Source organism: Gorilla gorilla, chromosome 6 (genome assembly GCF_029281585.2).
Source record: "Gorilla gorilla gorilla isolate KB3781 chromosome 6, NHGRI_mGorGor1-v2.1_pri, whole genome shotgun sequence".
Taxonomy (NCBI): Eukaryota; Metazoa; Chordata; class Mammalia; order Primates; family Hominidae; genus Gorilla; species Gorilla gorilla.
In genome coordinates this window covers 47,533,399-47,559,199 of record NC_073230.2, presented here as the reverse complement: position 1 = coordinate 47,559,199, position 25,801 = coordinate 47,533,399, and the positions used below count along the sequence as shown (strand labels likewise).

The 25,801-nt window shown below is 39.7% G+C and overlaps 1 protein-coding gene across 2 annotated transcripts in view; it reads left to right on the top strand.

The window, feature by feature from the left end:
* Positions 1 to 457: 457 nt before the first annotated feature.
* The window catches only part of STK17A (serine/threonine kinase 17a), a 43,045-nt gene continuing 17,701 nt past the window's right edge, over positions 458 to 25,801 (top strand). Inside the window, exons 1-3 of one of the 2 annotated variants that reach the window (XM_031012735.3) lie at positions 458 to 881; positions 13,324 to 13,536; positions 25,654 to 25,798. In XM_031012735.3, the coding sequence (XP_030868595.1) occupies positions 676 to 881; positions 13,324 to 13,536; positions 25,654 to 25,798 (564 nt within the window). In that variant the 5' untranslated portion in view covers positions 458 to 675. The remainder of the gene's footprint in view (positions 882 to 13,323; positions 13,537 to 25,653; positions 25,799 to 25,801) is intronic. The other variant, XM_055347678.2, reaches the window with a different exon arrangement.

Sequence of the window (25,801 nt, the reverse complement as noted above, 5' to 3'; positions counted from 1 at the left end):
TCTGCCTCCAGACCCTCTCCCAGTGTACGGAGATCAGGATCTCATCACCCCTCCCCACCACGTGAAGTCCTGCTTACAGCTCAAATGCCTTTTATTAACCGAAGTGCCTCCAGACCCCTCCCATCCTCACCACGTGAAGTCCCGCTTACAGCTCAAATGCCTTTTATTAACCGAAGGTCAGCTTTTGTGACTCTCAGACGCTCAACAGGTGCGCAACTCTGCTAACGCAGTAGGCTGTCCTGGCCAAAGGGTGGTGCTGTGAGTTGCCTCCAGCCTCCGGGCCGTCCCGAAAGCTGCACCTTCTCCCCCTGAGCTGCAGAGGGCGCGCGTGAGGCATCGGGCGCTCAGGACCCCGCGGGAGCTCAGCGAGGGGGCGGGCGGCCACGGAGTGAGGCCGGGGCGGGGTCGGGCGCGGGGCGGACGTGGAGAGGGGTTGGCCGGGGCCAGAAGCAGGGTGCAGGGCAGGCGCGGGGCGGTCACGGGGGCGGGGCCGGTCGCGGGGCGCGGGGCGGGCCCGAGCTACCGGTAGTCTGCCTGCCGCAGTCCGAGCGCCGCGCTGGGGAGAGCGGGTGTTTGAAGGCTCCGCGGACCGGCACTAGGAGCCGGGGGCGGGTCCGTGACCCTCCGGCTGCTCGGAGCGAACAGGCGGCCAGGAAAGAAGCGGGCCTGAACACCATGATCCCTTTGGAGAAGCCAGGCAGCGGCGGCTCCTCCCCAGGCGCAACCTCAGGCTCGGGCCGGGCAGGCCGGGGTCTGAGCGGGCCGTGCCGGCCGCCGCCGCCGCCCCAGGCCCGCGGGCTGCTGACAGAGATACGCGCCGTGGTGCGCACCGAGCCCTTCCAGGACGGCTACAGCCTGTGCCCGGGCCGGGAGTTGGGCAGGTGAGGACGGGCGGGGCCCGGCGCGGAACCTTCCCGGACGCGCGGGGCGGGACGCGGGCGCCGATAAGTGCCGGGGCCGCGGCGGCGAGGCTGAGGTGGCGTTGCTGCTGCCGATAACGCGCGTTGTGACTTGGCACAAACTTGGGTGCCGACGGCGAGTAGGGCAGCCGAGTCGCACCAGCGCCCCCTCCACGCGCCGCGCCCAGCAAGCGAGTGGTGGTAACTCGATGGCGGTCCCGGAGGCGCGGACACTTTCCTCTCCTCAGTCCTTTCGTCCTCTGTGGCGTTTCGAATGGCTATTTAACGAGAGAAGGTGCGGACCGCGCTCTGCCTTTCACCCCGAGCAGCGGGTCTGAAAACCAGAGGTCTGTGGAGCCGACTTTGCATTTTTCCTTCAACTCTTGCGACTTTCTTGGTCTCCCTGTGTGGTTTTAATAAAATACAGCATCCGTTGTGACCGCTTCCTTTGCACCGGCGCTCTGTTACCTTGTGTCGGTCTTCTGCTGAATTCATTTTCGTTTTCTTGGTTGGTTTTCTGCCGTTTTAGTTCTAAAGCATTTAGGTCCCTTTGCTTCGAGTTTAGATTGGTTTCTTTCGTGGGCGCTTGGCCCTTTTCTCGCTCTTTTTACTTTGCTGGGAACCGATTCTTGCCTTCTCCCCCCACCCCACGCTAGCCCACCCTTTTTTTGTGGGAGTAGAGAGAGCTTACAACTTGGTCTCTAAAGTTGCAGGTGCAGACTGTTCGGATGCTTTACATTTTGTATGCTGAAGAGGGGTGATCGAGTGATTTTTGTGGGGTTTGGCGACTCTTCCTTGAGAACAGTTTGAAGAAGTTGTTAAATACTCTGGCTTTGGGGGCAGACCTGAGTTCATATTCGTGCCCTTCTTGCTGTGTTTGCCTTTGGAGGGGTTAGACTCTCCAGCCTCACTTTCCTCATCCGTAAAATCAGTATAATGATGACAGTACCTACCTCAGAGGTGTCCTGAAGATGCCATGCTTGTCAAGCGCATACCACTGGGCTTGCCACATGGCGTTCAGTAAATGTTCGCATTATTGCCAGCATTTGTCATGGTTGCAAAATAGCACCATGTTGTAATGGGAAAGGGCCTGACAGTTGGAACAGCCTTCAGCTGGGGTCTTGGAAAGGCAAACAATGTAACATTGGTTATAATGTTAAAAACACACTGCCTTACACATATTAAGGTAACTTTTGGAAATAGTTTTTTTTGGGGGGGTGGGGGTGTAGGGAGTGTGGAATCCTACCTTAACAAAGTCTTACTTATTCCTAAATATTAACAAAAGGAAAAACACCTTTCAGGAACAAGATTTACTTCACTGCTAGGCCCTAGTTGACTGGATCTGTGCATACTTTGTGACAAAAGATGAAGGGAGCTGTGACTTAGCTGTGTATTCTAATTTGTCGACAATCCAAACATTCTGAAGTAACCCGTATTACCTGAAAAAAGGAAAACTGGCCGGGCGCAGTGGCTCACGCCCATAATCCCAGCCCTTTGGGAGGCTGAGGCGGGTGGATCACCTGAGGTCAGGAGTTCCAGACCAGCCTGGCCAACATGGTGAAACCCCATCTGTACCAAAAATACAATAATTAGCTGGGCCTGGTGGTGGGCGCCTGTAATCCCAGCTACTCGTGAGGCTGAGGTAGGCGAATCACTTGAACCCGGGAGGCGGAGGTTGCAGTGAGCCAAGATCGCGCCATTGCACTCCAGCTTGGGTGACAGAGCGAGACTCCATCTCCAAAAAAAAAAAAGGAAAACTACGTTTTTCCATTATTTGGTTGTCTGGCTTCATTCCACAAGGAAAATCGGTGCAAATATTACAAAGCGAAATGTCTTCAGGTGGCAAGCACTGTCTTGGAGATGTTATAATCTGGAAACTGATTTGCACCCCACCAGGTGTTATAGTACCAATTCCTTCAGGAATGTTTCTTTCAACTTTTGTTTTAAACTCCATTATAAAATTAGCTTGCCGATCAGGTTTTTTTTTAAGATTGTGATATCTTCTACGTATCTTTTCTTACATAAATTTCTTTACAAAAGGAGTAGATTGTAAAGCAGCATAACAATGCAGTTATTAGATAAATACTTGATGTAAGAGCCTGGAACTGAAAAATAAAATTAAATCTATTCTTTCCCTTGTGGCACCCTTTTTTATCGCATAGGAGTTTAATGCAGTGCTTAAGAACATTGGCTTTGGAGTCAGACAGTGTGAGATTGAATCTTGGCTCTTATTAGTTATGTGGACTTGAGTGCATTACCTAACCGTTTATTGCCTCATAGGGTTGGTGAGAGAATTAAGTAAAACACATAGCCTTAAGGCTGTGCTTAGCTTAGGGGAAGCACTCAATAAATGTAATTCATGGTGTAATTCAATAAATGTTATTATTTTAAATGTAACCCAAAAAGAAAACCTGCACAATCTCAAAAAATGCCTCTATCTTTGGCAAAAGTAATGAAGTCACAGGAACTGTTCAGAAGTCTCAGGAAGGAAAAGTTCTGTTTGTGCTATAAGCAGTCCTTGTTTAAGGTTTATAAATTTTGCCTGTATTTATGGTTTTAACATAGCTAAGTGTGTCTCTGCTTCATCTTTGATAAGATAGAAAACCTATTTTTCCAACAATTAACTCTGGTTGCATTTCTGATATAACTCTAATTAATCTCATGCTGATAAAGAACTTGGAGAATACCCGTGTTAATAGTTTAATGATGTGGGAAGAAAAACAGATTTTTTTTTTTCATTTTATTCTGCGGCCTTTCATTTAGTAAAATGCAGAAGGGGTGTGATGAGTTAACTGTTCAAACAAATCGTTCTTTTTCAGGTGCTACTATGTTATCACAGATCTAAAACTTTCAATGAGATGACTGTTCAAAGAGAATTTTTTAAATGGTCAACATTGATTCCAGAGTAATGACAGGATGTGATGTTGATCATTTAAGAAATGTCACATTCTTTCATGTCTCCAGCAGAGTCCATAGCAGCGTAAATAAGGGTAAATATATGATGTAAAACATTCTTTTATTGCTTGAAGCTTGACTGGTTAAGGCTTGTTACCTTTCTTTGAGTCAGGATGTATGCCAATGTAAACCACATTAATGATTTCGTTACTGGGGCACACAAGAGAAATGACCTTGGGTTCTGATAATTTTTTCGTGTTGATTTCCCTTGAGTTTATTGATAATATAGAAACAGAAAGATGTTTCAAGGAACTTAAAGATACACCAGTTTCATAGCAAATGATTTGCCTTACATTTGTTTTCATTATCTAGTCCTCAACTTTAATGTTTTTAATATACCGATAAATTTTTTCTTAAGAAAAAAATATTTTAAGCCAAAAGAACACTTTAAAAATATTAGTACATGCTAATAGTTGGATTTTCCTAAGGAAAAAAGTTACAAATACAAGTTCCCATCTGAAACAGGTACTTTATAATGTGCAGGCCTTACAGTTTTACAAGTGCTTTCACATGCATTATCTCATTGATTCTCACCACAAGCCTGTTTGGAAAGCCCCATTTTTCAGATGAGAAAACAAAGACAGATTTAAAAGTCTTGTGAGAGATAACAGAGCTGGGACTCCTGACTTTGAAATCATTCCCATTACACCACACATGTTTTTCAAAGAATAATCTGTAGTCTGTATCTTATGACTAAAGCAATTTCCTATCATTTTAATGAAATGATATGTTTTTATTGTTTTTTGTTTTTTGTTTTTTTGAGATGGAGTCTCGCTCTGTCGCCCAGGCTAGAGTGCAGTGGCGCCATCTCAGCTCACCGCAAGCCCCGCCTCCCGGGTTCACGCCATTCTCCTGCCTCAGCCTCCCGAGTAGCTGGGACTATAGGCGCCTGCCACCATGCCTGGCTAATTTTTTGTATTTTTAGTAGAGACAGGGGAAAGGATCTGTTAATGAGTTCTACATTGGAACAAACATGACCAAGCTTCAGTGTCATATAGTTAAGTTCCCACTGGGGCTTAAAGTAAATTAGGGATGTCCTATCTCATTCTCCTCAGAGCAGTCAGGGGTAATAGGGACAAGAGAGGATTTTTATCAGAGAATAAGAGAATATTCAAACTGAAAGGGGACTCTGGGTGGGTATTTTGGGGACTGTGTGTCCTTACCTAGATTGATGGCTGTAGGTAATAGCTTCAGTTTTTGTATCTGACAAGAACTTAAGCGTGTGTCATAAGTTATCATTTTTTAAGAAATAAAGACCTTTATTAAGTAATATCCATGCAGAAATTGCTTTGTTTTAACACAGATGTTATTTAAGATTTCTTGACAGCCAGTCATTAGTTTGAAGAATTTTATTTACAAACAATTTTGGGTAATCTGATACTTTGGATGGATAAAAGAAAATTGGCCATATTTGTGGTTCAACAATAAAGTTACTTGGAAAGTATGGCTTCTGCTCTTAGGCAGGTACTTTAAGTCAGTCAGCTGTTTAATTTTGAAAAGTTCATGCTTCAAATGTTAAAATCTTAATTTAAAATACATGAATTTAAGAATTTGAATTTTAATCTTTTCATAAAACTATAGATGACACAATTTTATAAAATATGATTATTGAACCAAATGCATTAGAAAGCTAAGTAGCTATAGTCATTGAGTCACCTCTTCAGGTAAGTAAGAAGTTAACTAGATTTCTTGAGAGAATTTACACATTATGTAGACTTAATAGCTCACCTCCAGAACTCCTGTTCTGATATTTTTTTTTAATTATTATCATTGGTTATATCATAGATCTGAAATTAATGCCAAAAACAATAAAAATAGCCACTGATTATTGATTATTTGCTGAATGCTACACACTTTAAAGATGTAATTTTGTATAGTCTTCACTGCCCTGTATAGTAAAGTGCCATTGATCTCATTTTACAGATGAGGAATCCCAGGTTCCAAAGGATTAATAAATTGCCCAGTATTACACACTTGTTAGCCAGAATTTAAAACCAAGTTTGACTTATAAGGCCCTGCCTTTTCTTATCACGCATGCTAATATCTTATTTGAATGGACTCACTGATTTTTACGCCTAGGGTCTTTTCCTTGATCCTTTCAGCGATAAGGAAGACAAAATCCATTCTAGGTTTTTCCTGAATGGAACTTCTTTACCTTTAAGACATCATTCCCAGCTGGGCGTGGTGGCTCACACCTGTAATCCCAGCACTTTAGGAGGCCAAGGTGGGCGGATCACTTGAGGTCAGAAGCTTGAGAGCAGCCTGGCCAACATGGTGAAACCTCATCTCTACTAAAATTACAAAATTAGCCGGGCACACACCTGTAGTCCCAGCTACTTGGGAGGCTGAGGTGGGAGAATTCCTTGAACTTGAGAGGCGGAGGTTGTGAGCAGAGATAGTGCCACTGTACTCCAGCCTAGGTGACAGAGCAGGACTGTGTCTCAAAAAAAGAAAAAAGACATCACTCCAGTGTAATTAGGCAAATACTGTACTTATGTATCAAGTACATAAAAGCCCTACCTTAGGCTCTGGAAGCTATTCCCAAATGTAACAGATCAATCACTGTCCCCTTTATAGGCAAGATGATATGCCACTGGAAGGTCTTATGGGGGAAATAACATTTCAGTTGGGCTGTAAAGAATGGATGGAATTTCAGTAGTAGTTGCCATTGTCAATAAAACAGCAAGTCAGAGCAGTAGAAAAATTCAGTGGAGAATGGCAAGTAGTCCAGTATATTAAATGTCATGAGGTTAAGTTGCCATTAAATTTTTATTTAACAAAATAATAAGCAGTATATATACTAGGTGTGCTGATTATATTTGCATACCTGCCATTGTGCAGGGCACTATGGAGATAAAAAGATGAAGAATAAGTGAGGTCCCTGAAACTCACAGTCCAGCTGGGAGACATAGAACAACAAGTTGTAATATATAAGGTTGACATAAATATAATAAAGGTATAAACAAAGCACTTTAACCTAGAATATAACAGGACCTTGGACATTATTTTACTTCCCCTTTGTACTGCTCAAATTAGCATGTGCATTTTCTGATGTTTACCTGAATGTTATATATTCTATTATCTCTTCACCTTTGCTTATAATCCAACACTTGAATTTGTATTTGGAATCCCTTCAATAAATGGGATTCTCTTTACCAAAAAAGGCAGCTCAACCTTCTGTCCAACTATAACTCCTACCACATTACACAGTACTATAACTGGTACCACATTTACACAGTACCTATATTAAAAATCTAAAAGTCATCCATGACTTTCACCTTTCCTTTCTCCTCTCATCTCTGCGTACAACTCACACCTGCCAGGGAGTGCTAATAAATCTTGACTTTGAGTGTCTTTTAAACATATTCTCTCTTCCCAGTCCCTACGCTGGTACTTGAGTGCAGACCTACTGCTTTGAATTATTTTATTGGCCTCTCTGTTTCTAGTTATCACTGGCAATCCACTCTTCACAACACTATTAGAATTACCTGTTTTGTTTTATTTTATTTTATAATTTTATTTTAATTTAATTTTAATTTAATTTAATTTTATTTTATTTGAGACAGGGTCTCATTCTGTTGCCCAGGCTAGAGTACAGTGGCATGATCTCGGCAGCCTAGATGTCCCAGGCTCAACTGATCCTCCCATCCCAGCATCTCAAGTGCCAGGACCACAGGTGCACACAACCACGCCTGTCTAATTTTTGTATTTTTTGTAGTGACAAGATTTCGCCATGTTGCCCAGGCTGGTCTCGAACTCCTGGGCTCAAGCAATCCGCCTACCTCAGCCTCCGAAAGTGCTGGTATTACAGGCATGAGCCACCTTGCCCAACCAGAATTATCTTTTCTAAACAATTATTTTCAGTATTCTAATAGGTTCCAGTTTTAAGCCTGATGAAGCCCAAACTCCTTAGCAAACATACCTACCTAAAGATACTCACCCTGTCTCCCTAAGCAGTGTTTTTAGGCACTGATAATGCAAAGGACTTAGGGAGCTCGGACTGGTGGGTCTCAATCAAATGTCACCTCCTCTTGTTATAATTGTTTATGTATCTTACCTTTCCCACCTCTCTGGAATATGTTTTCAATGAGTAGTTCTGAAATGTATTCATTTCTGATATTCATCCCAAAATATTTAATGAAAACCTAAGTTTTCAGTTTTGTACCTATTAGCAAAATATAGATGTTTTTGAAATGAAAAAATATACCTGAAAATTATGGCAACTGTGTATTCCAGGAAGAAGTTTGGCTTTTGAGTCAACAAAAAAAGTAAATGTGCAACAAACATCTTATGCCCTTTGGACCTCATCAGCCCCAAGAGAGCTGTATATAACCATGGCCCATAATGTCAGGGAAACATCATTTTTAAAATGTTTTGTAGAGGACTCAATAACCTAAAGTTAAAGGTTGAGGTACAGTCACAATTTTTACCATAAAGTCATGGTAAAATATGCATGTTGGAGCCCTTTTGAGGTATGGAATTTAGGGAACTCTGTCAATGTAATTCTGAGCATATACAGTGGGACTTTGCAGCTTGAATGCTGAATCTCCTGTTTTCTTTATACAATGTGGCTGTGTAGAACAGCTCCAAGAAATCCGTTATTATCTTCTCTGACTCCTCCTTGAGTGGTTTGAAGGGTCCCCCTCCCATTGCACCAGTCATTTAGAGATGAAGGCATGCATGCTTCCTCAAATCATTGCGACCTGCTGTCATAATGTCAGTTTCAGTGGTATGTGGTATTAGAACGATGGAAGAGTTTTATTCAGCATAGGATAGAGCAGGGGTCAGCAAACTACAGCCAGCCACCTATTTTTGAAAGCCTTGCAAGCTGTTTTTACATTTTTTATGTTTTACATTTTTTAATAGTTAAAAAATTAGAATAAGAGTAATATTTAATAACATGAAAAGCTTATGAAATTAAATTTCAGTGTAAAAGGTTCATTGGAAGCCAAACATACCCATTCATTTACCTTTCTTGTATGGCTGCTTTTGTTCTACAACAGTGGACTTCAGTCATTGCTGCAGAGACCCTCTGGTCCACAAAGCCAAAAATATTTACCATCTTGCTTGCCCTTTACAGAAAAACTTGCTGACCCCAGTATAGTACAGGATATGATGGAAAGAAAAGAATAAATCTAGAACTGTGAGGAATGTTTCCAGAAAAACAAAGGTGGTGTCAGTGTAGTCATTGATATGAAAGGAGAGCCGTGGGAACTGCATTCTAGCACCTAAAGGAATGGGTGAGGAGCATGAGCAGCAGATGAATAAGTATGGGGAAGAGGCCCCAGAATTTAGCAATGGCTGTTCTGTAACAGGGTTCCCACAGTTCACAGGTTAGCAATGTGTGTGAGTCCGTGTTTAATTTGCCCTGTTAAATTCTAACTTCTAGGTTTTGATCTTTCATTCTAGACTACTGACATAATTTTGAGTTCCAATTCTGTTTGCTGAATTAGCTGTCTTTCCATTTGGTCTTTAAAAATAGACTTTCAGGCTTTGTAATAAGTAGTTTTTTACTTACTGCACAGTACTTTATTGCTTTGAATGTCAGGTGTGGCAACAGTAAACATTTGTGTGTGTGATATGTGTTTGAGGGCCGTTCTACTGAGTCATTTCTAATTTACCAGGAACATGTTTGCTGCCAATTATATGTTGAGGCTTCATTTCAGATGAATTTTTTACAAATTAAACTTTCTCTTCTCTTGAAACTTCAGACATGTAGGTATGAAAATATCAAATTAATAATAATTGTTTTCTGTCTTAAAAGAATTCAGAGATCATTGGGAACCTTTTAAAACTTGATGGAGATGTTAGCCTAATGATTTTGTGGGATAAAATGAAAGGTATTAATTACTCTTTGAGGAATTCGTTTATAGTTACTCTCTCCCATATCTGTAGAAGTCTTTCATATTTCTGTGAACAAAAGAACTTTTATCTGACTAAGGGTGCTGCTAGGTAGGTTGTTACCAAATTGAACAGCCATAGGGCTATGCCTAAGGATTTGTCATTCCACATTTATATTACTAATGATAAAAACATGGAGGACATGAAAATTATATTTGCAGTTAACAATAGCTGGGAAGGAAGAATTACTCAAAATTATGTCAGTAGTCTAGAATGCTAGATCAAAGCCTAGAAGTTAGAATTTAACAGGGCAGGCCAGGCATGGTGGCTCATGCCTACAATCCCAGCATTTTGGGAGGCCGAGGTGGGTGGATCACTTGAGGCCAGGAGTTCGAGACCAGCCTGGCAAACATGACGAAACCCCATCTGTACTAAAAAAAAAAAAATCAAAAAATTAGCTGGGCATGATGGTATGTGCTTGTAATTCCAGCTATTCGGGAGGCTGAGGCATGAGAATTGCTTGAACCCGGGAAGCGGAGGTTGCAGTGAGCCGAGATTGTGCCACTGCACTCCAGCCTGGGTGACAGAACGAGACTGTGTCTCAAAAACAACAACAAAAAAGAATTTAACAGGGCAATTAAAGCCTTGCACTTAATTTTTTAGAAAGCTTTTTAAAAAAATAGATTCAGGGGTACAAGTGCATTTGTGTCACATGGATATATTGGGTCATGGTGAAGTCTGGGCTTTTAGTGTGCTCATCACCTAAATAGCGTACACTGTACCCAATAGGTAGTATTTAATTCCTCACCCCCTTCCCACTCTCTTACTGTTTGGTCTGTTTTTCCACTCTATGCCTGTGTATCCATTTAGTTCCCACTTAAAAGTGAAAACAGGCAGTTTTTTACTTCCTGCTTGAGTCATCTCACTTAGGATAATGACATCCAGTTCCATCCATGTTACTGCAGAAGACATCATTTTTATGGCTGTGTAGTAGTCCATGATACATATACACACCATATTTTTAGTCCAGTCATCCATTGATGGACACTTAGGTTGGTATCTTTGCTATTATGAATAGGGCTGTGATTAACATATGAGTGCAGGTGTCTTTTTCATACAATAATTTCTTTTCCTTTGGGCAGATACCCTGTAATGGGATAGCCAAGTCAAATGGTAGTTCTTTGAGAAATCTCTAAACTACTTTCCATAGTGGCTGAACTAATTTACATTTCCACCAACAGTGTATAAGCGTTCTCTTTTCTTTGTATGTTCGCCAACATTTGTTGTTTTTTAACTTTTTACTAATAGCCATTCCAACTGCTGTAAAGCAGTACCTCATTGTGATTTTAATTTGCATTTCTCTGATGATTAGTGATGTTGAACATTTTTTAATGTGTTTGTTTGCTGCTCTTTTGAAAAAATGTCTGTTCATATCAAAAAAAAAACAAGGGTTGTTTTTTTTTCTCGTTTTTTGAGTTCCTTGTAGATTCTGGATATCAACCCTTTGTTGGAGGCATAGTTTGCAAATATTTTTTCCCATTCTGTAGGTTGTCTGTTTATGCTGTTGATTATTCCAAATTTTTTAGCAATCATTTTTAAAATATAGTATGAGGATACTGACTTGATAAAAATTCAAGGTGGAAAAAAATCTAGGTAGTTTATCAGCCCAATTTGAAATATGAAAACATGTCAAGTTTTTTAACAATCAATCTTAGGTTGTATTGTTCCAGGAGCAACAAAAATAATAATGATGTAATGCTTTGATCGATTATACCTGGATTAGTTGCTTCAGATTTGGTTGGCACATTTTCTGCTGAGCCATAATAGGGAGTCAACCTTATGGGGAGGTGGGCATGGTGGCACGTGTCTGTAATCCCAGCTATACAGGAGGCTGAGGTGGGAGGATCACTTGAGCCCGGAAGTCCAAGGCTGCATTGAGCTATGATGGTGCCACTGCACTCCAGCCTGGGCAACAGAGTGAGACCCTGTCTCTTAAAGGAAAAAAAAAAAACCCATGGGGATGAGGATTGATTGCAAATTGGGAAAGGGAAGAGGGAGTGGCAGCTAACAGATGGTATTTGCTGTGTTCACTATCTGATAGACTGCCATGTGGAAAAGAGAGTGAGGTCTGGTCTGTACTGCTCAGCAGAGGACCCTGACTGTAACCCTTCAACTGAAGTCAGGTTTAGGCTTGTAATGAAGAAAGACCTTATTAAGATAATATGTACCCAGTAGTGGAAAAGATTACCTCACAGTTTGAAATAAGACATTGGCATTTGGTGTTAGGTAAAATACTGTATGATTTCTAAGTTGTCTTTCAACCTAAGGATTCAGTGGATGTTTAGGTGATGACTATCACAGCTTAATGATGTTTGTGTGATTAGTAATATTTATTGAGCACTTACTGTGTGGCAAGTACCATGCTAAGCAATTGAAATATATTATTCTTCAATTCTTACAACCCTGTGAAGTAGATGCCATTTTTGTCCCTATTATACAGATTAGAAAAATGAGACTTAGGGCATGGAGGCTCATGCCTTTAATCCTAGCAGGATCACTTGAGGCCAGGAGTTCAATACTAGCCTGAGCAACATAGAGAGACCCAGTCTCTTAAAAAAAAAAAAAAAAGGAAGAAAAGAAAAGAAAAATGAAACTAAAAGAGGTTAAATAAACCACCTAAGGTTACTGTCAAGTGCCACTTATAGGGTTCAAGCCCACATAGGTTTAATTCCAGAGCTCATACTTTTAATCAGTATGCTATACTGAGTCCCCGGTTTACCCACTTATTAGTGTAATGACAAATAGTAATGTATCAAGATAACACTTTGTTGTATCTGTCTTTATGAGAAAATACATTTCTAGCTGACGCTCTAGTTAAAATGATAAATGAGTGAGATCCTTACCTTTAGAAAGTGATAGTGCTCTTTAGAGTCAATTAGTGCAGTGAAATTCATCATATTAGGGATTCTGGTGACCAATTTCTATTAAAAAATCAAATGGCTTTTTTTTTTTTTTTTGCCTGGATGACAGAGTCTCACTCTGTCATCCAGGCTGGAGTGCAGTGGCATGATCTCAGCTCGCTGCAACCTCCACCTCCCAGGTTCAAGCGATTCTCATGCCTCAGCCTCCTGAGTAGCTGGGATTACAGGCATAGCACTGCTACACCTGGCTAATTTTTGTATTTTTAGTAGAGACAGGGTTTCGCCATTTTGGCCAGGTTGGTCCAGAACTCCTGACCTCAAGTGAGCCACCTGCCTCAGCCTCCCAAAATGCTGAGATTACAAAGGTGCACCATGCCTGGCTTCAACTGGCTTTTTTAGAGACCTAAATCATTTTATGTATAAATGTGCAAAAAATTAAGTTATGTGTAACTCTGCAAAAAAATGGACTTTAATATTTGTTATTCTTTAGAAAATGAATTGTGCAGGTTTATACATTTTGTTTTATTTGATAAATCTATAAATCTATAGATGTAGCCTATATAAATTTCTAAGTGATATTTCTACTTTTGTGATTGTATATAAGCTAAATTTGAGTATCTACCAATGGGTATTTGGAAATTTCATTGAAATCTGCCATCTCTGGAAAGTTGTCAACTTTAACAGTGAATGTTTTTGTTTAATTCTAGGGGGAAATTTGCAGTGGTGAGAAAATGTATAAAGAAAGATTCTGGGAAAGAATTTGCTGCAAAGTTCATGAGAAAAAGAAGAAAAGGCCAAGATTGTCGGATGGAAATAATTCATGAGATTGCTGTACTTGAACTAGCACAAGACAATCCTTGGGTCATTAATTTACATGCAGTTTATGAGACTGCATCAGAAATGATCTTAGTTCTGGAATAGTAAGTATTGTCTTTCTTAGATTAAGTTTGTTTGGTAGTCTACACTTCCTTTACGGAATGCCACTTATCTGTGATAATGTTGCCAGGCCTGGTTCTCTGGAAATCTCAGAATTCTCTAGATCATCTTCAAGTGTTCCTCTTATTAATTTAACATGTTCCAAATTTGCAAGGATGCATGTATATTAGCTTTTTTATTTTCATTCTTTAATGAAATTCTTGTCATAATTGGATAAAAGGTTATCTTACAATTTTATTAGAGGCATTCTTAACAAAGTAATACCAAACTAATATTAAAATAAAAGGCATATTATAATCCTTACATGTTCTTATAGTCTGAGTTAATCTCCTCTCTTTTAGAAACAGTGGTCTTGATTCTTACTATGTTTTCAATTTAAGTAGGTAGATAACAGCACAGAAAACAGCTTTGAAAAATGAAGGACTGTTCTTTCTCCTTAAGAAATCCTGGTTTCAGACCAGGCGTGGTGACTCATGCCTGTAATCCCGGCACTTTGAGAGGCCGAGGCAGGAGGATCACCTGAGGTCAAGAGTTCAAGACCAGTCTGGCCAACATGGTGAAACCGAGTCTCTACTACAAATACAAAAAATTAGCCTGGCGTGGTGGCATGTGCCTGTAATCCCAGCTACTCAGGAGGCTGAGGCAGGGGAATTGCTGGAACCAAAGAGGTGGAGGTTGCAGTGAGCTTGCGCCACTGCACTCTAACCTGGGCGACAAAGTGAGACTCCATCTCAAAAAAAAAAAAAAAAAAAGCCTTAATACTCATGCCTGTAATCCCAGCACTTTGGGAGGCCAAGGCAGGAAGGATTACTTGAGTCCAGGAGTTTGAGATCAGCCTAAGCAACATAACAAAGACCCTGTCTCTTTTAAAAAATAATTAATTTAAAAAAACAAAAAAGACTTAATACATCAATAAATCCAAACAAAATGAAAAGACAAACTCGGAAAAATACCTCTAATATTCATCTAGCCAAAGCGGTTAAAGTTGCTTGAATATATAACCAGATCTTGCAAATACACACAAACACACGAACCTCCCAGTTTACAAAGGGTTTGGACCGTAATCCCAAAAGATGCAATCCTAAATGTTGAAATTCCAAAAAATCAAAAACCCTAAGGTCTAAAATCTCAAAAATCACAATCCCAAAAGATCAAAATCTTGAAAATATAATTATGGAAAAAATAATCCTAAAAAATTCTGTAAAAGACATTTATTTGGTGCGGTGGCTCATGCCTGTAGTCCAGCACTTTGTTGTTATTATTTTTTTTTTTTTGAGATGGATTTTCACTCTTGTTGCCCAGACTGGAGTGCATTGGCACAATCTCGGCTTACTGCAGCTCATGGGTTTAAGCGATTCTCCTGCCTCAGCCCCCCAAGTAGCTAGGATTACAGGCGTCCGTCCACCTTCATGCCTGGCTAATTTTTTGTATTTTTTTTAGAGATGGGGTTTCACCGTGTTGGTGAGGCTGCTCAAACTCCTGACCTCAGGTGATCCACCCGCCTCGGCCTCCCAAAGTGCTGGTTTACAGGCGTGAGCCCGGCCAAATCCCAGCACTTTGGGCAGCCAAAGTGGGAAGATTTCTTGAGCCCAGGAGTTGGAGACCACCCTGGGCAACATAGCGAAACCCTGTCTCTACAAAAAATACAAAAATTAGCTGGGAGTGGTGGTGCATGCCTGTAATCCCAGCTACTTGGGAGGCTGAGGTGGTGGGATCACCTAAGGTCAAGGCTACAGTGAGCCGAGATAGTGCCACTGCACTCCAGCCTGGGTGACAGAGTGAGACCCTGTCTCAAAAAACAAAAAAATTTATTTACATTTTAAAAGGGGATTTATTTAGGAAACATAAAAATAACTGTATACCATAAATTGTCCAATTATTATGTCAATTAAAAATAAAATTTTAATACATGACATTTCATAGGCCACTTTATTTACATGCTAAAACAGAGTAATAACATACATGTTTTTACAAACATAACACTCAGATATACTGACAGTCACACAAATGTAATGGTTATGAGCAGATAAACCATATTTATAAAAGAAATGGTCGGCCAGGTGCGGTGGCTCACACCTGTAATCCCAGCACTATGGGAGGCCGAGGCAGGTGGATCACGAGGTCAGGAGATCAAGACTATCCTGGCTAATACAGTGAAACCTCGTCTCTACTAAATATACAAAAAATTTGCTGGACATGGTAGCAGGCGCCTATAGTCCCAGCTACTCAGGAGGCTGAGGCAGGAGAATGGCGTGAACCTGGGAGGTGGAGCTTGTAGTGAGCACAGATCGTGCCACTGCACTCCAGCCTGGGTGACAGAGCAAGACTCCGTCTCAAAAAAAAAAAGGTCAAAAAGTGAAATATATAAATGTATATCCCCATAGTTGATAATTCTGTACACCTCAATTGATAACTGTGGTCCTCTGAAATACTACGACAAACAACCTAAGTCTTTTGACAAAATTGATCGAAAACCTCAATGAGTCATCACCATATATGCAGTTGCCCAAAGAGCCAAGATCTCAAGAAATTTTTTTTCACAAATGCAGATGTACAAAAAGGACATCTCTTCATTTATTAAGAAAGTTTAAATGTTTTTGTTGTTCTTTTTTGGTTTGTGGTTTGTTTTTTTTTTGAGACGGAGTCTCCCTCTGTGACCCAGGCTGGAGTGCAGTGGCATGATCTCAGCTCACCGCAACCTCTGCCTCCCAGTTCAAGCAATTCTCCTGTGTCAGCCTCCTCAGTAGCTGGGATTACAGGTGCACACCACCACGCCCGGCTAATTTTTTTGTAATTTTAGTAGAGACAGGGTGTCACCATGTTGGCCAGGCTGGTTTCAAACTCTTGACCTCAGGTGATCCACCCACCTTGGCCTCCCAAAGTGCTGGGATTACAGGCATCAGCCACCAGGCCTGGCCTCAATGTTTTTACGTACACAAAATCAACATTGTCATAATATATTTTGATGGAGTCAAATTTGCAAAATATTCATAAAATGAATTAGAACTGTCCTCAAATTTTCACCCAATTCATACTTCCAGTATTGAAAATAATGTGAAGATGAAATGCATAGCATAGTGAATTGGTGCAATATGTGAAGGGGCAGAAGTTGTACATGATTGAATAATTTGGCAGGAAAGAGTTCTTAGATTTTTCACCTGCATTTTCACTTCTATAACCTTTGAAACACCTGCTGCACTTGTATTTGGACAGTGGTTGTGATCTACAAATTTTGTAAGTATATGTTGTCCACCTGAAAGCCTGGTTATTGCTCAGCCATTGCAATTCAATTATTTTCTGCTTTCAAAGCACCAATAATAATTAGCTTTTAAACCATTAGGTAGCCTTGTATGCTTAACTTAATCACATCCTTTTTTGAAGGAACAATTTCATAGGTCTCTTCCATTGTATTGTAAGGAATACAGTGAGAAGGAATCATATTGGGCCTCCCCAGTACCAAATCTTTTTAGTCAGGCTTCTCCAGAGAGACAGAACCAATAGGATATGTGTATAAATATGAGAAAGGACTTATTAGGAAACTGGCTTATGTGCTTACGGTGACTGAGAAGTTCCACAATAGGCCTGCAAGCTGGACACCCTGGGATGCTGGTTACATGGCTCAGTCCGAGTGCAAAGGCCTCAGAACCAGGGAAACCAGTCATTAACTTTCAATCCAGGCCAAAAGCCTCAGAACCCCAGGGAGTGGGAGTGTAGGGAGCAGGGGTGGTCAGGTGTAAGTCCTGGCATTTAAAGGCTGGAGTTCTGATATCCACAGCAGCAAGAGAAAAATTGGTCCCAGCTCTGAGAGAGAGACCAGCTTGCCTTCTATATTTCTTCTCTCCAATTACATGGTGCCTGCCAACATTGAAGGCATCTCTTTCCTACCTAGTCCACTCGGACTCCCACACTAATCTCTGGAAACACCCTCACGGACACGCCCAAAATAATACTTTCCCAAATTTCTAGGTATTCTTTAATCCAGTCAAGCCAACAACTGAAATTAAGACCATAAATCCACCCCTTGTCAGTTTGGCACCCATAATGCATCTCCTTTAAACTGTACTTCATTTCCAAATAAAGACAGTAACAGATGCACCTACCATGATGCACCTAGCCTGCATACAACTGAAAACACAGTGGAAATCCCCTCCCTAGAATTCAGTTTTCAGGATTTCAACAGTCAAGATTTTAATTGTTCAAGACTGTGATTTGGGGATTTTAGACTTTAAGGATTTTTTATCTTTCGGGATTTTGATCTTTTGGGATTTTTACATTCTGGATCATGGCATCTGTGATTGTGTCTTTCAGTATTATGATCAGCTCTGGTTTAAAAAAATGAACAAGTGATATGAAGAGAAATTTTCACAGACATACATGAATGTAAATTGCCTATATACAGATGAAAATATTTTTATTTTTATAATGTAAATTTTAAAATAAGTTGTGAATTTCCACCTATCAAACTGGCAGTGATTATAAACAAAAGCGATATTCATTGATTGAGCCATTTTAGTATAACTTTTCTGGAGGACAGTCTGAAGTATGTATCAAAAGCCTTAAAAAAATACATTTTAACCCAGCACTTTTACTTTTAGAAAAAAATTTTTGATGGTACATAATGGGGTCTCACTATGTTGACCAGGCTTGTCTCAAACTCCTGGCCTCAAGCAATCCTCCTGCCTCAGCCTCCCAAAATGCTGGGCTTATAAGCGTGAGCCACCATGCATGGCCTAATTTTACTTTTATTAATTTTTTTCACAAGGAAATATTAGGCAGTTTTGCAAAGATATGTTACCAAAATGTTCCTTATGGCATTCTCCATGTAGCAAAAAGGTAGAAATAATCTAAATGTTTGTTAGAAAAAAGGTTGGTTAAATAAGTGATGTCACAAAGTGGATTACTGGGCAGTCATTAAAAAGCTAAGGTAACTATAAATATATTGTCAAAGATTTAAAATATTAAGTTTAAAAAAGCATGTTACAAAATAATGTGTATGGCATTATGTTGTTTTTATTTAAAAGTTTATAGCAGGTGAAGTCTGGATGGCTAAAATATTAAGCATGTTACTCTTGAGAATGTAATTCAAAAACATGGTGTTCGTATATTTTAATTCAATAATTTCACTTGTAGGAATCCCTTGTAAAGAAATAATACGAACATGAGAAGCACAAAAGTATTTGTCACAGTGCATTTCTAATTTATGATAGTAGAAATATCCAAAAATGGCAGAACGGTTAAAAGTTTTTTTAAAAAATAAGTTTAGGAATCTCATATGGGAGCCCGCTGCTTACCAAGGATTTGTTTTTTTCTGTTTATTACAGATAGGATTAAGGTAGAATTGGAAATTGATCCAGAAAAGACCACCTGAAATTTCTCTCTCCAAAATCTCCTCATTCTTGCAAAACCTGCTCTTCAGCCTTTCATCCTGGGACCCATTTCAGTTCTTCCAGTCTTCACCCGGCTTCTGACTTTTTTCTTCCCTTTTCTTTCCTTCTCCTCTTTAGTAGTTAATTCAATTCCTCTCTTACCAGCACCTCACATTATTTCCCTCTTCCTCTTGGTCATCCTCTGCAACTCATTTGCCCATTTGAAACCCAGAATGCATGCTGTGTGTCCCTCCTCCTGCGCTGCCACACATTCTTGGAAGGACTTGGATCATTTTTCATCTACTTAGTACAAGTGTAAGAGTTCCATCCTCAGCTAGGCTCATGGTATAGCTTGGCAAGTCTGTACCTAATCTCTTATGTCCTTTTAACACCCCCACCCCCTGAGCTAATCAATATCTTTACTGTGTCACCTACTTCCTACCTTTCATGAGATACCTAGCCTTTTCTCCCCCATATGGAGAAATCAAGGCCATCAGACACACACTCCCCAAGCATCCCTCCCCTCTTCCTCTAATATCTGTCTTTGTTGCTCTTATGCCCTTCCCTGCTGTTCGATGGAAGAGATTCAGCTAATTATTTCCAAGACTGAAACCCTTATTTAAGTTCTTTAATTCTCATCCTTTCTTTTCTAGGACCTGTGTTTTGTTTTTTCCTAAGTTATGTAACCTCTTCTAGAGTTTCAGTCCCTCCTCCCGTGGTGGTTCTTTTCCCTTTGTTTTCTAATATTTCAGTCTCTTCTATGCTAAAATTCCTTCCTCAGCTTTGACTCTTATGTCTTGCCTTTCTCTTTTCCTTACTGCTATACTTGTTAAAAGAATAGTCTGGATTTATAGCATTCCTCACCTTCCAGTTTTGTTCTACTTCATTGATCCACTCATCTGTTCATGGGCCAATACCCCATTCACTTTTTAATCTAATGCCATCTGCTCTTCTAATACTTTGATGAGGTCACCAGTCCTGTGTGCCAAAATTAGTCTCCTCATTTTAGTATTCATTCCAGTTCTTGCTCTCTTTGAACACTTGATATTATCCCTTCTTTCTTGAAATCATGTTCTTCCTTGGCTTTCACAGCCCTATTTTTTTAAAATCTCCTCCTCCTCTCAGAGCCATTTATCCTTTTCTACTATATAAATGTAAGTGTTCCCCCCCAGTTCCATCAGCGTTACTTATGTCATACATTTATGTTTTATACATTTACCCTGGATAACAATCTATTTTTGTGGCTTCAGCTATCATTTACATGCAGATTATTTCTGAATTTTTGTTTCCAACCTCAGCCCCTTTCTTAAGCTCCAGCTGCCTGTTGCGTATTCCTGTGTCCAACTGCAGATCATTATTGGTCAATATATCAGTATCAATGCAGTCAATAGCAGTCAATATCAGTACTCCTGCATTGCCCTATTAAGGCCTGTTTTTCTTTTGTTTAGTATCCCCATCTGTTTCATTGCTCAAGCTAGAAACCTCGAAGTTATCCTTAATTCCTTTTTCCTCTTTAACACTCCTATACAGTATAATGAATTACCAAGTCTTCCGCTTAAACCTCTCCAGTAGCTTCTCAGCTGGTCACCCTGGTTTCAATCCTGGGAAATCCCTCTTGCTACTGTTAGATAAGTAATAAAAATACAGATTTGGTGATATTATTCCCTTGCTTAGAAACGTTTGGTGGCTTCTGTTTCTTTGATGATCAGGTTTTTTTTAGAACCAAAATCAGTATGAATTGGCCAAAAATTTTTATGTTCTACTTTTAGTTTGAAGAGGAAGTCTTAGAGATATACTCTGGATACTGAGATATCAAAATTCTCAGCCGCATCAATAGATTGTTGTTATGGAAACAGGCAAGTTATGATCACTGCATCAATTAATCATTCCTGAAGCACCTGCTATGTGCACTAGATACTAATAGGTACTGATCATATAAAAAGTGAAAAAACATAGCCCCTTATCTCCAGGTGCTAAAAGTCTAGCAAAGGAAATAGATATGGAGGTTGAACATTCTTAACCTGGAAATGAAATGTCCCAAAGTTTGAAACTTTGAGCGCTAACCTGATGCCACAGTAGAAAATTCCACATCTGACCTTATATATTATCCCAGAAAGATGCTGACCACAGCTGATAAGATCACCTTTATAGGAATTAAGGATGCTAAGGATAGAATAACTATGCTGGGGGCTGTGCTAATGCAGCAGGTATGTGTAAGTGTAAACTTGCTGTGATTCCACGTGGTGGCGGAGAGTGACACCTTCACTTTCTGATGGTTCAGTGTACACAAACTTCGTTTCATGCACAAAATTATTTAAAACATTGTATAAAATTATCTTCAGGCTATGTATGTAAGTTGCATATGAAATATAAATGTATTTTGTGTTTAGATTTGGGTCCCCTCCCCCAATATAGCTCATTATGTATATGCTAATATTTCAAAATATGAAATCCCAAATGCTTCTGGTCCCAAACATTTAAGAGAAGGGATATTCGGCCTATAAATGATTGCAGCAATGTTGATGATTTACTAGGAGTTCTTACTAGTTGTTGTGTGAACTAGAGTATAACAGTCAAAATGTATTAAGCATTCACTATGTGCCAGGCACTATGCTAAGTCTTCCAGCTTTATATATATTACTTATATGCTTTATTTACACTGTTTATAAATTTTAGAACACAATTTTATATATAAGAAAAAAAAAATCAACCTTAGGTTGTGCTATATTACAAATAGCAGAGCCAGAATTTAGTCCAGGAGTGTGAGATTCCAAAGCTTCTGCTTTTATCCATATACTGTGCTCCTTTACTCTGCCTGGGAGGTTAGGGAGTGCTTCCTGGAGGAGGAGGCATTTCACAGTATATATTAGCCCATCATTGCCTTACTCTGAATTTTTTGAGTTGTTTTCCCCTCATCCTGTGCTCTTCTCCCTGACTTCTATTCTACCTCATCTCCTTCTAGTCCTTTTCTACCTCACCCTACATTCTTGGCACACTGCTTTTTTTTTGTCATTCCATTGTCATCTTCCCTGCATTATTTACGACAAGAAGTCTGTGATCATTCTTACCTTGGTTCACCTATAAATGTGCCTTTTTAAAGATTTTCCTCTTTCTCACTGGTTTTTAGCAATTTGAGTATGGTGCCTTGGTTTTATTTGTATTTATCTGGCTTGGAGTTCATTGAGCTACTTAAATTTTTTTGTTTATAGTTTTTATCAGATTTGGAAATTTTTCAGCCATTATGTTTTCTAATATTTTCCTACCCCTACCTCTCTTCTCTTATTCCTTGAATTACAGTGTATTAAATGGCTTGATGCTGTCCCATAGATCCCTGGGGTCCTGTTTGTTTTGTTCAGTCTTTTTTCCCTCCCTCTCTCTCTCTGTGCTTCCATTGACAGCTTATTTTGCTGCCTCTTAAAATTCACTGATTCTTCTGCAGTGTCTGATCTGCTATAAAGACTATCCAATGGGTTTTTCATTTGAGATACTGTATTTTTCACCTATGAAAGTTCCTTTTGGTTCTTTTTGTAACCTCCATCTCTTATATGATTATGTTCATATTTTACTTTAAATCTTTGAGCATCTTTATAATGCCTGTTTTAAGGTCCTTATCTGCCAATCCCATCATCTCTGTCATTTCTGGGTCTGCTTTTATTATTTTTCCTATTGGTTGTGAATTGTAATTTGTGGCATTTTCAGATATCTAGAAATTTTTGGTAAAATGACATACATTTGGAATGTTGCAGGGTTGAGTAGATTTTATCCCATTAAAGAATGGTGAAGTATGTTTTGGCAGTCATTTAAATTACTTGTAGATCAGTTTGGTTAGGACAGACCTAGAACTAGGTTAGCCTTGATATAAAGGATGGCCCTCCCAAAGAAGTCTGTTCGTTGCCCCAGTGTTTAGAGTGGCTTTTCTACTCTAGCTTGACAAAATTTAAATGTCTTACCTTGTTCTTTGTGAACACTGGGAATTTCTCAGCCTTATAATTTTCCAGAGTTATTTTGTCTAAGACTTCAAAGTACTATTGAGCAGATCTCTTTGTGCAGCTCCCTCCTCTCTGGTACTCACCTGCCAATTCCAGCTGTCTTAGCCTTGCCAAACTCCCAGTCTGTCTTCTCAGCTTATCATGGCTGCTGCATTCTACTTCTGCTTGGGTTCCTCCCCTACCCTATACCACTGTCCATAAATTGTTACCTAGTAGGAAGATTGGAGAGCTTACCTTTTCTCACAGCTCATGGTCCTATACCTGTTGTTCTAATCCCTGAAATAGTTGGTTCATATGCTTTAATTTTCTAGTTGTTTATAGCCAGAGGGCAAGTGCCATACCATTTGGTTGGATGGGGAAGTAGAAACTTGCCCTTTAATGAGTGTACCATGTATTTTTTACACAATGTGCCCTCACACATGTGCTCCCTCTATCTGGGATGTGCTGTTACCATTTCATCTAGTGGACTTCTAAGTAATCCTTCAAGGCTCAGAATAAATGTCATCTTTCCAAGATTTTTTTTTCTACTTCCTTTCCAATTAATTGCTCAATTGCTAAGTTATCAAGTCATTTAATATATAATTTCACATATATATTAATGCATATGTATTTGTTATTTAAATATCTTTCATTTTTCTCTTCCCCACTAGAGCTTGAAGGACCAGACATACTTATTTGTAATTATCTTTCTATCTCTAGGATGGAGCATAGGGCCTAACATATTTGATGGTTTGTTGAATTTGAATAATGAGAAAGTAAAGATCCAAACTGGGCCTCAGAGCAGGACAGAAATGGAAATGCTAGTTTAGATAGAAAAAACAGTGTTTGGTTTGAGGCGGGAAGCTATGATACAGCCAAGGTGCAGGCAGCTAGGGAAACTCAGTTACTCTTAGCTTCTAAACATCAGTTATATGGCTCTGAATAATGTTGGTCAAAAGATAATCATCTCACAACTTTCCAATGACCACTAGAAAGTTGAAATTTTAAAGTTCTAAATGTTTTCTGTAAAAGTAGTTTTTGTACAAAACTTTTTTTGTTAACAGTTTTTTAATTAATTTCCCAGTAAAATTTTTTGGTTAAAAAGTAGTGTTGCTGTAGTTAAAGATAGAAAAAGCAAAGCTATTATAGGGCTTCTCTAGCTTCCATGTGAAGGAAAGTACTTTGTGTAAAATAGTTAATATTTTCTGTTACTATACTTGAGAGATGCTTTTAACATCTCAGATTGTTCTTTAGTGAGATCACATTTAGTGATATTAGTTAATATGGCATTTAGTTTAGTTAATGAGTAAAATCCACAGTTAAACAGAGTTATATGATTATATGTTGTACCAAGAGAAATATAGTCTCTTTTTTTTTTGAGAGGAATGAATGTCATCTTAATGGTCACTCAATCTAGCTTTTCAATTTTCTTTTTTTTTTTTTTTTTTTTTTTTTTTGAGATGGAGTTTTGTTCTTGTTGCCCAGGCTGGAGTGCAATGGTGTGATCTCTGTTCATCCCAACTTCTGCCTCCCAGGTTCAAGTGATTCTCCTGCCTCAGCCTCCTGAGTAGCTGGGATTACAGGCATGCGCTACCATGCCTGGCTAATTTTGTATTTTTATTAGAGACAGGGCTTCTCCATGTTGGTCACGCTGGTCTGGAATTCCTGATCTCAGGTGATCTGCCTGCCTCAGCCTCCCAAGGTGCTGGGATTACAGGTGTGAGCCACTGTGCCCAGCCTCAATTTTATTATAATAGTCTATATTTGAAATACATACTTGAAAATTTTCACAAAACTGTAGTTAGCAGTATATTTTGTGCTTATGTAAACTACTTAAATTGTTGAAAACACCAAGAAGGAACCATTTGTTAAACCAAGAATGGGGCCGGGTGTGGTGGCTCACGCCTGTAATCCCAGCACTTTGAGAGCCCAGGGTGGGCGGCTCACGAGGTCAAGGAGATCGAGATCATCCTGGCCAACCTGGTGAAACCCCGTCTCTACTAAAATACAAAAAAATTAGCCGGGCGTGGTGGCCCACGCCTGTAGTCCCAGCTACTCGGGAGGCTGAGGCAGGAGAATCGATTGAACCCAGGAGGCGGAGGTTGCAGTGAGCTGAGATCACGCCACTGCACTCCGGCCTGGTGACAGAGCAAGACTCCGTCTCAAAAAAAAAAAAAAAAAGCAAGAATGGGTAACTTTATAGTGTAAAGAGACTAATTGCTCTTAAAATTTAGGTAAAGAAATCCTTGTGTTTATGTAAATTGATAGTAATGGGCTGAGGAACTCAGATGACAATAAACTGTGATTAAGAAACTGTTTCAGCCAAAATGCAGTTCTTTATTTCAATTGAGGAACACAGTTCTGTTACCAGCAAATTGTGGCCTGTATGTGCAGAGGGCTTAGTAAACTGTACATTACATCGTGGTGCATCTTGAGCTACTTGGAACTGAGTTGGCTCAGCCTATACCGTGTTTTGATTCAGGTTGTTAAATCCATACTAACAGTTATACAGGCTGGGTACAATGGCTTATACCTGTAATCCCAACACCTTTGGAGGCCAAGGTGGGAGGATCACTTGAGCACAGGAGTTTGAGACCAGCCTGGGCAACATAGTGAGGTCCCATCTCTATTTTTCAAAATAAAAATACATTTTTTAAAAAAGGTGTACAGTTACTGCCAGACTATAATTAATTTACTCTGTAGTTTTGGTGTAAGTGTTCACCATTTCTTATGAGTTATATATTACTTTAATTTTGCCCTTCTCTAGTGCTGCTGGGGGTGAAATCTTTGACCAGTGTGTTGCAGACAGAGAAGAAGCCTTTAAAGAAAAAGATGTTCAAAGACTTATGCGACAGATTTTAGAAGGTGTTCACTTTTTACACACTCGTGATGTAGTTCATCTTGATTTGAAGGTA